This window comes from Rhinopithecus roxellana, chromosome 5 (genome assembly GCF_007565055.1).
Source record: "Rhinopithecus roxellana isolate Shanxi Qingling chromosome 5, ASM756505v1, whole genome shotgun sequence".
Classification (NCBI taxonomy): domain Eukaryota; kingdom Metazoa; phylum Chordata; class Mammalia; order Primates; family Cercopithecidae; genus Rhinopithecus; species Rhinopithecus roxellana.
This window is the reverse complement of record NC_044553.1, coordinates 79,725,506-79,739,511: the sequence shown is the minus strand read 5'-3', so window position 1 is coordinate 79,739,511 and position 14,006 is coordinate 79,725,506. Positions and strand designations below refer to the sequence as shown.

General features: G+C 44.8%; 1 protein-coding gene across 1 annotated transcript in view; it reads left to right on the top strand.

Annotated features, from left to right (window-relative positions):
• Positions 1-14,000, top strand: part of LOC115891998 (protein PML-like) — a 31,026-nt gene extending 17,026 nt beyond the window's left edge. Inside the window, exons 3-4 of the mRNA XM_030931110.1 lie at positions 11,300-11,880; positions 13,317-14,000. Coding sequence (XP_030786970.1) covers positions 11,300-11,880; positions 13,317-13,402 — 667 coding nt within the window. The 3' untranslated portion in view covers positions 13,403-14,000. The remainder of the gene's footprint in view (positions 1-11,299; positions 11,881-13,316) is intronic.
• Positions 14,001-14,006: the final 6 nt, after the last annotated feature.

Genomic DNA, 14,006 nt, shown 5'->3' with positions numbered 1-14,006 from the left:
AAGTGAAACACCCTCACCTCTTGGTACCTGGGTAAACTCTTTTCAATAGAAAGCCATCCTTTTCCAACCAGGTTAGGAAATGGGCTGTTTGGGCTGCATTCAACCTTTCCTGTTAACAAAGTAGAGCACTATCCTGCCATGTGAGATGTTTTTCCTGTGCTATTCTCATAATTCCCACACCCTCCTGTAAGATTATTAGGAAGAGAGAACTGTTTGTTCCCTTTGTACAAACAAGGTGAGAGGCCAGAGAGTTAACAGGAGCTTCCCAAAAGGAAGAGCTTGCGGGAGCCAGGGCCAGAACAGGATGCAGGGTTTCCTGATTGCAGAATGGGTGGCCCCTGTCCTACTCCTGCTGGACTCTACATTCAGGCAGCCCAAACCTAACGACTGCACTGAGTTGCAAAAAGAATTCTAACAGTTGTTTCTTAAGAATTTAGAGTGTATCTTAAGTAAGCATGCAATTTAAGCAATGTTGAACTTAATTTTCCCTGACTTTTACAGAAGATAAAGAAACTAAAGTAAAATTAGACTTGCTGAACTTCAAAGAAATAATTCTTCATCTTAAAATATTTTCTTAAAAGATCCCTCTAAGATTAAGGGAAAAAACCGCAAGACATTAAGAGGTTGCAGTCATACTGTTTTTTTGTTTTGTTTTGTTTTTTGAAACAGAGTCTCGCTCTGTCGCCCAGGCTGGAGTGCAGTGGCATGATTTCGGCTCAGGGCAACCTCCGCCTCCCGGGTTCAAGCAATTCTCCTGCCTCAGCCTCTCAAGTAGCTGGAATTACAGGCGTGCACCAATAAGCCCAGCTAACTGTTTTGGGGTTTTTGGGTTTTTTTTTTTTTTTTTTTTTGAGACAGAGTCTCACTCCATTGCCCAGGCTAGAGTGCAGTGGCACGATGTCAGCTTGCTGCAATCTCTGCCTCCTGGGTTCAAGCAATTCTCCTGCCTCAGCCTCCCAAGTAGCTGGGATTACAGGCGCCTGCCACCACTCCTGGCTAATTTTGTATTTTTAGTAGAGACTGGGTTTCTCCATCTTGGCCAGGCTGGTCTTGAACTCCTGACCTCCTGATCCACCCACCTCCGCGTCCCAAAGTGCTGGGGATTACAGGCATGAACCACTGTGCCCGGCCATTTTTTTGTATTTTTAATAGAGACGGGGTTTCGCCATGTTGGCCAGACTGGTCTCGAACTCCTGATTTCAGGTGATTCACCCACCTCGGCCTCCCAAAGTTCTGGGATTACAGGCAGGAGCCACCATGCCCAGCCTCATATTGTTTGTTTTTAATGAAACGCTTCTATTTTACATGGTAGTAACTGAGTCTCTGCAACGAAAGATCAAGATGGTTGGCTTCCATCCTTCTAGTTTTGGTTCCATGTCAATAGGACTATAAGGTTCACCACTGGTCTTTTTACTTTAACATAACTTTTCCCAAAAGTTTTGTATTTTCATTGAGCTCTTAATTGGATAGATGTTATCAATAAGCAATTTTTTTTTTTTTCAAGAAGGACTTCTTTGTTCTGAATTCCTTGAGTCTCTTGGTGTTGAGAATGTCTCTGGGTTACTCTGATACTTGAATAATATCTTGGCTGGGTATAATATTCTTGGTCACAATCACTTTCAAAATTTTGTAGATGCTGCTGCACTGTCTTCCAGCATCAACTGTTCATTAGGACAGCTCTGGGGCCAAACTGACTTGCTTGTTCTGTCTTGATGTCTAAAGATATTTTTTATTCTTGAAATTTATTAATTTAACCAAGCTGTCTTGGTGTTGAACATTTTGTATCAAATTATTCTGGAACTTAGCATGCTCCTTCAATCTAAAAATGCTCTTTATTTCAATTGCTTAAATTGCTTCTCCTCCATCTTCTTTTTCTTCCTTCTCATTTTCTTTTTCTTGCTCTATTACCAATAGTATTGCAATTTGTAATTTATTAACTTTAGGTTTGTTCAGTTTAGTAATATAACAGTACTACTACCATTTAGGGTGGGGGAACTTATTTACTTAATGACTGTTGAATGAGTAACCAAGATTAGAACCACCATATGCATTCACTTGATACATATTTTTATAAAAGTGCTTGAGAATATCAGAATTATTTATGTCACATAAGGAGTTACTGCTTGTTTTCTGTGTCACCGGATTATATTAATATTTAATGATTAACTCTACTCTTTGAATTTTGTAACAAATTCCTGCTGTGGCATATTTTGCAATTGGTTATGTTCTGCCAAAGCTGTAAGAGTTGGTGAGGTGTGTCAAAATTGGCATGACTGAATAGAAGAGCTGTCCGTTCTCACGATATGTTACTTAACTCATATATTGCTGTGTTATTTTTATGTTACTCATCAAATTATCTTTTTTCTTATACATGGCTTTAATTAATTGATTATTTTAGGTATTTCCATCTCTTGACATTTCATGTACTGAAAATAGATCAGATTTAAATAAAATAGCTTGATAATCAGTATTTATGTGATAAACTTTGTCTTATTTCTTGCAACATTTACCAGCATGTAAATCCAAATTGAATATTGGTTAATGTTCACCAATATTCAATACTATATAATTGTAGTGTATTGTTATGAAAGTCAGTGAATTTCCCCCAATGATGTACTTTGTTCCAAAATTTGAATCTCCTTTAATAACATATAACACATATGATGCTTAAAAAATTTCTCACCGCTGACACTGTTTGGATTGTACTTATGACAGGCATACTGGCCATTACCTGGGCATATGAGGATAACCATATTTTAGAAATACCATGCTGGTGGCACTGGGGATCGCTGATTGGAGCTGGAGAGACCAGAGGCAGGGAGGCCTCTTAGGACATCATGCTCAAGGAGATAAGCAATAATCGAGGCAAGAACAGAGGCAGTAGCAGTGGGAACTGCTGGGACAGGTTTAGGAGTCAGCATTCTGTCTTAATCATCTTTATACCCTTGCCCCATGCCTAGACCTAGATGGTACTCAGTAAGTTTTTTGGTTTTTTTTTGAGATGGAGTCTCACTCTGTCTCCCAGGCAGGAGTGCAGTGGCATAATCTCAGCTCACTGCAACCTCCGCCTCCCGGGTTCAAGTGATTCTCTTACCTCAGCCTCCCGAGTAGCGGGGATTACAGGCGCCTGCCACCACACTCAGCTAATTTTTGTGTTTTTAGTAGAGATGGGGTTTCACCATGTTGGCCAGGCTGGTCTCAGACTCCTGACCTCAGGTGATCCACCCACCTCGGCCTCCCAAAGTGTTGGGATTACAGGCGTGAGCCATCGCGCTCAGTCATAAGTTTTTTAAGTCAATGAAGATAGGATCAAGAAGACTTAATAAAAAATTATTGGGCCAGGTGTGGTGGCTCATGCCTGTAATCCCAGCACTTTGGGAGTCCGAGGTGGGCGGATCACAAGGTCAGGAGTTCGAGACCAGCCTGACGAACATGGTGAAACCCCGTCTCTACTAAAAATACAAAAATTAGCCGGGCGTGGCGGCGGACACCTATAGTCCCAGCTACTTGGGAGGCTGAGGCAGGAGAATTGCTTGAACCTAGAAGGCAGAGGTTGCAGTGAGCCGAGATCATGCCACTGCACTCTAGCCTGGGTGGCAGAGTGAGACTCTGTCTCAAAAGAAAAAAAAAAAATCATTGAAGCCATAGAGGACAGGGAGGCATCCAGGAGTGGCTGTTGAATGGTCGTGCCATTCCCCACCATAAAGATGGCAGGATAAACAGGGAACCCATGTGGCAGTGTACCCGCCACCTATTGAATGAGTGACATGATCCAGGGGAACACTGCCAGGATTACAGGCATGAGCCACCGTGCCTGGCTGAGTAGTATATTTTAATAGAAGCCTCAACATGTTTCCTGGGTTTTCAGTCTCCCCATCCTAAAGCTGTCCATGTCTAAACTGCCATGCCAAGAGTGGTATGTGTTAGCTCCTGCCTCCCAAAGTGCCTGGTGGGCGGATTATGAGGTCAAGAGATTGGGACCATCCTGGCCCACCTGGTGAAACCCCGTCTCTACTAAAAATACAAAAATTAGCTGAGTGTGGTGGTGCACACCTGTAGTCCCAGCTACTTGGGAGGCTGAGGCAGGAGAATCGCTTGAACCCAGGAGGCAGAGGTTGCAATGAGCCGAGATCTCGCCACTGCACCCCAGCCTGGTAACAGAGCAAGATTCTGTCTCAAAAAATAAATAAATTAAAATAAATTTAAAAATAAATAAACAAAATGAAATAAAATACACTACTTAGGAGGCTGAGGTGAGAGGATTGCATGAGCCCAGGAATTCAAGTCCAGCCTGGGCAACATAGCAAGACCCTGTCTCTGAAAAAAAATTAACAGTGTGGAGTCATTGCACTGAAGAGTCATAAAGGGGTAAATGAAACAATACATCCCAGAGAAGAGAGAGAGCTTTGTTGTAATACCTAGATGGGAGGTTCTTTGAGTGTTCCCCATTGCTTCCTATTTAAAGTCCAAACTCCTTTACTTAGAATTGATTATAGAAACTTTTGGAAAATCTAAATAGGTAAAAAGAAGGGACAAGAGAAAGAGGATACTATCACTCTAGATCTTTTCCTTTCCTTTTTGCTATCTCTGTGATTATCTAAAACAAAATGAACAACACTTACTGTTGTATAACTTGCTTTTCTTATAGTCATGAATATCTTTCAAAAATATATAGTTTTGATTTTTTTTTTTTTTTTTTTGAGATGGAGTCTTGCTCTGTCACCTAGGCTGGAGTGCAGTGACGCCATCTCGGCTCACTGCAAGCTCCGCCTCCCAGGTTCACGCCATTCTCCTGCCTCAGCCTCCTGAGTAGCTGGGATTACAGGCACCCGCCATCACGTCCGGCTAATTTTTTTGTATTTTTAGTAGAGACGGGATTTCACCATGTTAGCCAGGATGGTCTCGATCTCCTAACCTCGTGATCCACCCGCCTCGGCCTCCCAAAGTGCTGGGATTACAGGTGTGAGCCACCGCGCCCGGCCTAGTTTTGAATTTTTAAGGCAGTGGCATCTACTGATTGTGTGGTTTCTTTCATTTTTTCAGTAATTATAGTGTCTTTACTATGGTGAGAGTAAATAGTCCACTATGTTTTCTCCTTCGAGATGTAATTTTACACATTTAACTTTGTGATTCACTGGAAGCGTATCTGAACATGAAACAAGAAGCAAAGCTCTCATTTCATTCCTGCCCCCTACCCTCCTCCCTAGCCAATTTCTCTGATTCCAATTGTTGAAAACCCCTTTAATGTCCATCAGTTTGGGCTGCTGGCTGGGCGTGGTGGCTCATGTCTGTGATCCCAGCACTTTGGGAGGCAGGGGCTTGCAGATCACCTGAGGTCAGGAGTTCAAGACCAGCCTGGCCGGCATGGTGAAACCCTGTCTCTACTAAAAATACAAAAAAATTAGCCAGGTGTGGTGGTGCACACCTGTAGTCCCAGCTGCTTAGGAGACTGAGGCAGGAGAATCGCTTGAACCTGGCAGGTGGAAGTTACAATGAGCTGAGATCACGCCACTGCACTCCAGTCTGGGCGACACAGTGAGACTCTGTCTCAAAAAACAAGAGAAGAAGATGGGTTGCTTTCTTCATTATATAAAATACTACATTTCTATATGCCAGGGACTACATCAGGCCTATCAGGTCTGTTCTACTGATCCTTCTCTTGACTCTTGAACTAGTACCATATTCTCTTAATAATGGCATTTCTGTAATGTGTTATCCCTTCCTTACATTGATTCCTCAAACATTTCTTAGCAGCTGGTCATAGTGGCTTAGATCTGAAATCCCAGCACTTTGGGGGCCAAGGTGGAAGAATCACTTGAGCCTAGGAGTTTGAGACCAGCCTGGGCAAAATGTTGAGACTCTGTCTCTATAAAATTAATTTTTTTTTTCTTAGCTATTTTATCTGTTTGTTCCTTCATACAAAATTTAGAAACCTAGCCAGGCGTGGTGGCTTATGCCTGTAATCCTGGCACTTTGGGAGGCCGAGGTGGGTGGATCACCTGAGATCAGGAGTTCAAGACCAGCCTGGCCAACATGGTGAAACCCCGTCTCTACTAAAAATACCAAAAAAAAAAAAAAAAAAAAATTTAGCGAGGCATGGTGGCTCACACCTGTAGTCTCAGCTACTTGAGAGGCTGAGGCACAAGAATCACTTGAACTCGGAAAGCAGAGGTTGCAGTGAGCCAAGATTGTGCCACTGCACTCCAGCCTGGGCAACAGAGTGAGACTCGGTCTCAAAAAGAAAAAAAAAAGAAATTTAGAATACTTCGGTTAAGTTTCAAAAATAATTTAAATTGCCTTAAACCTGTTTATTAACTCAAGGAGAATTAATAATTTTATAATATTTAGTCTCTCTTTTTGGGACCTTGATACAGTCTTCTGTTTTTTAGACTTTATCTCTTAGTAGGTTTTTGTAATTTTCTAGGTATTTTGTACCTTTTTAAAATTAAAAACAAGTTTTTTAGAGATAGGGTTCTTGCTATGTTGCCCAGGCTGGTCTTGAACTCCTGGGTATAAGCAATCCTGTCACCTCAGCCTCCCTAGTAGCTGGGACTATAGGCACACAACCATGGCTTTGTAGAATTTTTAAAATAGCTGCTGTGAATGGGAAGATGGAATTTCCCCCATATTTCTTTTCGTTTGCTTTGCTAAGATAGAATTATGCTATTTTTCTTTCTTAATTATTATGTAATCTAGCCACTTTGGTGAGCAATTTCTTATTAAGTTAGTGGTGTTTTTCCTCGTTATTGTGAGTATTCCAGAAGCAAATAAATAATTATTTTGCCTTTCTGAAGATACAGTTAAGTCTGGGTTCTTGTCATGGAGCCCTTCTGGGCAGTTGCCCACTTCACCTCTGCCTCCTCCAAAATGCCAAGCACACAGTAGGTACTCAGTGAGTGTCCTATGAATGAAGGTAAAGGAACCGCCTGGCTAAGGTTATTCCTGGCCCTGGGTGGCAGCCCTTTGATTCAGGGTCTGCACCTCAGTCTTACCAGAGGGCTGGGGGCTTTTAGACCCAGGTGTCTCATTCAGGCTGGCCACCTCACAGACACTTGCTACCCATTTCCATGTGGAGTGGGAGCAGGGGCCAGTCTCCCTAAGGAAACCCCATTCAGGACAAAAGAAGCTTAGAAAAAGGACACAGCGGAGGCGATGGCCATCCAGAAGGTCTTGCTCTCTATCCAGCCAGGCTGCCTGAGGCGTGCCCTTCCAGGCTTGGAGCCCTGTCTCCAAGGAAAGGGATCCAACATCAGACACAGCCCCTCTCCCCAAGGGTCCAAGATCCAAAGTGGGAAAATGACAACTGTTTCTTATTCTCCTCCCTTTATTCCTGTACCCTATAGAATTGCCCACATTTATTAGTATTCTGTTTTTTAATTTCAAAAAAAGGAATACATTCATACATTCACAAGGCTCAAACATAATCTAAAAAGGTATACAGTGAATATGTCTTACTCTACCCTCATTCCACCCATCCCGTGGCCACTTTTATTAATTTGCGTGTCCTTTTAAGATTTATTTATTCAAATACAATCAAATATGAAGATATTCTTATTTTTCCCCATTCTTACACAAAAGGTAGTATCTGATACACACATTTCTGCACCTTGATTTCTAACTTAAAATATATATCATAGTAATACAAATAGTTAGCATTTATTGAACACTCATTGTATGCCAGTCATTTTTCAAACTTTTATCCATATATTAACTCATTTAATCCTTCCAGTACTCCTATTATTAACCTCATTTCTCCATGGAGAATTTTCCTTATCAGTATATAGATTCCTCAATGGCTTATAGCTACATAGTATTCGTTGTATGGGTGGATCATAATTTATGTAACTAATTGCCTTGTAATGGACACGTGGGTGGCTTCTAATTCTTTGCTATTGTGGACTGTGCTGCAGTGAATAAATTGTATGGATATCATCTTGTTATGTGTGGAGATAGAGCTGTGGAGCAGATCTATAGAAAGAGGATTGCTGGGATAAATGCATTTGTAATTCTGATGGGTATTGCCAAATTGCCTTCTTCAGAGTTATTAGTTCTTTTCATAATTGCTTAGTATTGCTAATTAAGCGTAGCATTGATGAACACTGTGTATCAGTCTGGCTGGCTAGTAGGCTCTCTGTTGCTGGTTCCAGAAGAAGTTGATCGCAACATGGTCCCAGATGAGACCCTTTCTTCTGGCCTCAGGTGGGCTGACTAATTCCTCTTTTTTTTTTTTTTTTTTTTTTTTGATGGAGTCTTGCTCTTTTGACCAGACTGGAGTACAGTGGTGCAATTTTTGGCTCACTGTAACCTCCGCCTCTTGGGTTCAAGCAGTTTTCCCATCTCAGCCTCCCGAGTAGCTGGGATTACAGGCGCAGGCCACCAAGACTTATTCTTATCACTGCCAGTGAGGGTAAATTACAGCAATATTTCTGGGGAAGTAACAGTATTTTCCCTGGTAATATTTGAAGAAGCAGCCTTGTAATGGTTAAGAACATGGACTCTGAGCTGGACTGCCTGGGTTTTTATATTTTCTTTTTTTTTTCTTTTTCTTTTTTTTTTGAGACGGAGTCTCGCTCTGTCTCCCAGACTGGAGTGCAGTGACCGGATCTCAGCTCACTACAAGCTCCGCCTCCCGGGCTTACGCCATTCTCCTGCCTCAGCCTCCCGAGTAGCTGGGACTACAGGCACCCGCCACCTCGCCCGGCTAGTTTTTTTGTACTTTTTTTTTTAAGTAGAGACGGGGTTTCACCGTGTTAGCCAGGATGGTCTCGATCTCCTGACTCGTGATCCGCCCATCTCGGCCTCCCAAAGTGCTGGGATTATAGGCTTGAGCCACCGCGCCTGGCCGGGTTTTTATATTTTTTTTTTGCTGCTGTAACAAATTACCACAAATTTAGGGGCTTAAAACAATGTAAATGTATTCTCTTACAGTTCTGGAGGTTAGAAGTCTGAAACAGGTCTCACTGAGGTATATGAAGGTGTCAGCAGGCTTTGCTCCTTTGGGAGGCTCTCAGGCAGAATGTTTTCTTGCCTTTCCCAGCTTTTAGAGGCTGCCCACATTCCTTGGTGCATGCCCCCTTTCTGTCTTCAAAGCCAGCTATATCACAACACTCCCACCTCTGCATTCATCACATCTCCTCTCATTCTCCTGCCTCCCTGCCCTTTCCTTTTTAAGGATTCACGTGATTACATTGAATCCACCCAGATAATCTAGAATAATCTCTTTATCTCGAAGTCCTTAATTGAATAGCACCTGCAAGGACCCTTTTGCCATAGTAAGGTGACATATTCACAGGTCTCAGGAATTTGCACGTGGACATCTTTAGAGGCCACTATTCTGCCTACTAGAGTTTGCATCTAGACTCTACCACTTACTACGTGTGACCTTGAACAAATTATTTTGCCTCTTGCACCAGTTTTCTCATCCTTAAAATGGGGATAATAATGTTATCTATTCCATTGGATTGTCAGGAGGATTGAATGAGTTGATATTTGCCAACACTTACAATAGTGTCTGATACACAATAAATGCTATGGAAGTATATGCTAGCTAAAATATATTAACCAGGCCAGGAGTGGTGGCTCACGCCTGTAATCCCAACACTTTGTGAGGCGGAGGCGGATGGATCACCTGAGATCGGGAGTTCGAGACCAGCCTGACCAACATGGAGACACCTCATCTCTACTAAAAATACAAAATTAGCCGGGGTGGTGGTGCATGCCTGTAATCCCAGCTACTCGGGAGGCTGAGGCAGGAGAATCGCTTGAACCCAGGAGACCGAGGTTGTGGTGAGCCAAGATGGCGCCATTGCACTCCAGCTTGGGCTGAGTGCAAGAGTGAAACTCCGTCTCAAAAACAAAAAAAAAAAAAATTAACCAAATAAAAATATTAAAATACAAACACTTTGATCTAGCAAGCCTATATTTATAATCTATTTCATAGGAACAAAAACATCCATGTTTAGACTATATAACTTGGATATTACTAAAGTGTTGTCCATATTGGCACCAAAAGAAAAAAAGCAAAGGAAAAGGAAAGAAAGAAAATGCACAAACAGGAAATTACCTGAATGCCAGCAAAACAAGTGATTGAATCAATTGTGGCCCATCTGGGATATACCAGAGCTATTAAAGAGAATACATCAGATCTGTGCCTATGCACCTAGAGGAATGCTCTGAGTGAAAGTTTGTTAAGAGGAGGAAGTTACAAAGTAATTATGAGTTGATTTCCTTCCTTCCTTCCTTCCTTCTCCTTCCTTCCTTCCTTCCTTCCTTCCTTCCTCCCTCCCTCCCTCCCTCCCTCCCTCCCTCCCTTCCTTCCTTCCTTCCTTCCTTTCTTTTTTTTTTGGCGGAGTTTCGCTCTTGTTGCCCAGGCTGGAGTGCAATGGCACCATCTCAGCTCACCACAACCTCCCTCTCCCGGGTTCAAGCAATTGTCCTGCCTCAGCCTCCCAAGTAGCTGGGATTACAGGCATGTGGCAACACACCCGCCTAATTTTGTATTTTTAATAGAGACGGGGTTTCTCTGTGTTGGTCAGGCTGGTCTCGAACTCCCGACCTCAGGTAATCCTCCCGCCTTGGCCTCCCAACGTGCTGGGATTACAGGCGTGAGCCACCGCGCCCGGCCGATTTCTTTCTTTTCTTTCTTTTCTTTCTCTTCTTTTCTTTCTTTTTTTCTTTCTTTTCTTTCTTTTCTTTCTTTTTTTCTCTCTCTCTTTCTTTCTTTCTTTCTTTTTTCTTTCTTTCTTTCTTTCTTTTTTTTTTTTTAACAAACATCAACCCCCAAAATTGTAGACATCCAGGTCAATCATTTAACATGTTCTGTTTCTTCCTCTGGGAAATATGCATAACAATAATTCTCATCCAAGGGGCTCTCGCAAACGTTAAGTGGCATGGCTGACATGTGTCAAGTCTGTACCATCCTGCAAGCAGCAGCCCAGTCTGGCATTTGTGTAAAGCGGTTTCACTGGAGAGAGGTGTGGAAGGGTGCACCCCACAATGCTTAACTGGTGCTTCCTCAGTGAGGAAGGGAAATTCAGAAGTGGTGGAAAGAGATGATTGTCGTTTCGTGTATCTTTGTATTGTTTTCCGGATGTTGAAATTGTTACTGTAGTAACTTTTTCTGTGTTATTGGTTTGGATACTATCACCATAACCACAAACAATGAATTGGGAAAAGCAGAAACCTAGAAACATGCCGTGATTCAAAGTCTGGTAATTTTGGAAAAGAAATTTAATAACGAACGTTTTAAGAGGAAAAAGTCAGGAGAGTCCTAACCCAGGCCAACCTTGTGTGTCCACAGCATCTACTGCCGAGGCTGTTCCAAGCCGCTGTGCTGCTCGTGCGCTCTCCTTGATAGCGGCCACAGTGAGCTCAAGTGCGACATCAGCGCAGAGATCCAGCAGCGACAGGAGGAGCTGGACGCCATGACGCAGGCGCTGCAGGAGCAGGATAGTGCCTTTGGCGCGGTGCACGCGCAGATGCACGCGGCTGTCGGCCAGCTGGGCCGCGCGCGCGCCGAGACCGAGGGGCTGATCCGCGCGCGCGTGCGCCAGGTGGTAGCTCACTTGCGGGCGCAGGAGCGCGAGCTGCTGGAGGCAGTGGACGCGCGGTACCAGCGCGACTACGAGGAGATGGCCAGTCGGCTGGGCCGCCTGGACGCTGTGCTGCAGCGCATCCGCACGGGCAGCGCGCTGGTGCAGAGGATGAAGAGCTACGCCTCGGACCAGGAGGTGCTGGACATGCACAGTTTCCTGCGCCAGGCGCTCTGCCGCTTGCGCCAGGAGGAACCCCAGAGCCTGCAAGCCGCTGTGCGCACGGACGGTTTCGACGAGTTCAAGGCGCGCCTGCAGGACCTCAGCTCTTGCATCACCCAGGGGACAGGTAAGCACGCAAGCCATCTTCCTGGGCGGCCTGTGCCTCTGCTGCACCCTAGGGAAGGCGAGTCAGAAGAGATCATCTCCATTTGACAGAAAAGGAAACTGGGTTTTTATTCAGTCTTTGGGATTTGGTAAGATCTTAGGTTCCAGGGCACAGGATAAGGGGGAGATAAGGCCCTGACAAAGGGCTGCAGCCACCCAGAGGGGACACGTTTTACTAATTTACAAGACTCTATGGATTGACCTAGCGATGACTCATGGGGAACGAAAAACTGCAAAGCTGAGAATCAGACCCAGTATCATTTTGGCTCCAGAGGGACCAACCGCTTCAGGAGGTTCTCTTAAGCCACCAGTGTCTCGGAACAGAGAAGTCAATTGGGACCTGGGGTTAGGGTAGAAGGGGGCTAAGAAAACCTCCGGGGGATGATTGGATGCTTACCCAAAACCGTACAGTGGCCCAGTGGAGGAGACCTCTTGTCTCTAGGATGACCTGCTGTCCGACAACCTTTGCACGCCCTGCCTAGTGTTGGGCACTTGAGAAGTAAGGAGACACAGACCAGTTTCTGATCTCAAGGAGCCAGAGCCACATCACATAGCTGGAGAATGAGACAGTGCTCAGCTCTGCAATCCAAATCCGGGAGATGTGGCAGCTGTTTATTAGCTGGAACAAGGGGGCTTTCAAAGTAAGGGGTGGGGGGAGTGCACAAGAGGGTCTCCAGGACTCTTTGACTAAATCTCTAAGCTGGAATGTGAGCTCTGAGCAGCTGGTATAGGATGCCCTTACTGGGAAAGGGGAGGGAGGCTACGGAATCTGAAGGCACCTGGGTATGTGCCAGTAACAGAGAGCTTACTTACTTCTCCTGGAGCTGGACATGGATCATAAAGGATAATCTTAGAGGGCCTGGACCTGTGCCTTCTCCAACTAGGCAGTGAGTGTTACCCATATTAAGGAAGTGACCCCACAGAGTTTACATAGCTTGTCTTAGGTGTTATAACTGGGCAGTAGCAGAGAGAAGAGTTATTTTATTCTGAAGCATAAGAGATTTAGATTTAATAAAAACCAGCCTGCAGATAAGGAAGATCATGGAGCTCTCACTATATGCAGAGAGTCAGTGAGCTGGGAATGATGGCTTTATGATTGCACACACTTAGCCTTGCTGGTAGCTCAGAGATGGAGAGAGGTGCACTTGGAGTTTGGAGCCAAAAGCAAGCACTCTAATGCCACCTCTCTTTCCCTTCTGGCTGGGTTCCTGCCCACTGAATTCGAGAGAGCTCTCCTTCCAGCTGCCCCTCCAGGGAGTTGTCCAGTGCTGTGGGATGCCCTAGAAAATGGGTAACCAGGAAAAGCAACAGGGACCTCCTGTCTATCACTGTCCCAGGTCAGGATGTCCCTTATCAGCATTTCCTTGACCTGCCTGTGACCTTCTCTGTGTTCTACAGATGCAGCTGTATCCAAGAAAGCCAGCCCAGAGGCTGCCAGCACTCCCAGGGATCCCACTGACGTTGACTTGGTGAGATGGGTTTGAGGTCTGAAGGGGAGGCGGTGGGGCCCAGCAGGTCAGGCAGGTTGTGAGTCCTGCTGTCCCTGTGTGTGCAGGGAGAGTGTCTGAGTGAGGGACAGCAAGTGGCTGGACTGGAAATTTCAGTGAGAGGAAGTAAAGGAAGACATTTAAGGAAGGGTTGGCTGGCTACCTGACTGACTCTAGGCTCCTAAATGCCGAAGTTACTCTTGATGGTCCATGAGCCAGGTTCAGTGGGGGTTAGATGTGGGGTAGACGGGCAGCCACAGATCAGGGCTGCTGCAGAGGGAATTCCAGTATTAGATGGCATATGGGTGCCTTCCAGCCATGAGAAACTATGGTTGTCAGATGTATGGTTAGATATAGGGTCAGCGGCCCTAAGGGATGTGGCAGATGTCCTCTCCCCTCCTGCACCCTATCCCCAATGTGTGAGCCTTCTCTTGGAGTCAGCGTAGGTGGGCCTTCCCCCGCTGTTCCCCACAGGTGGTTCTTGGAAAGGAATGGGAAATGAAGCCAGGAGTCAGATCTGGATCCCAGTTGCCCAGGTTCTGCTGGTATGATTCCAGGGCCACCATACATGTAACAAACCAGAGTGTCTCAGGGTTGGAAG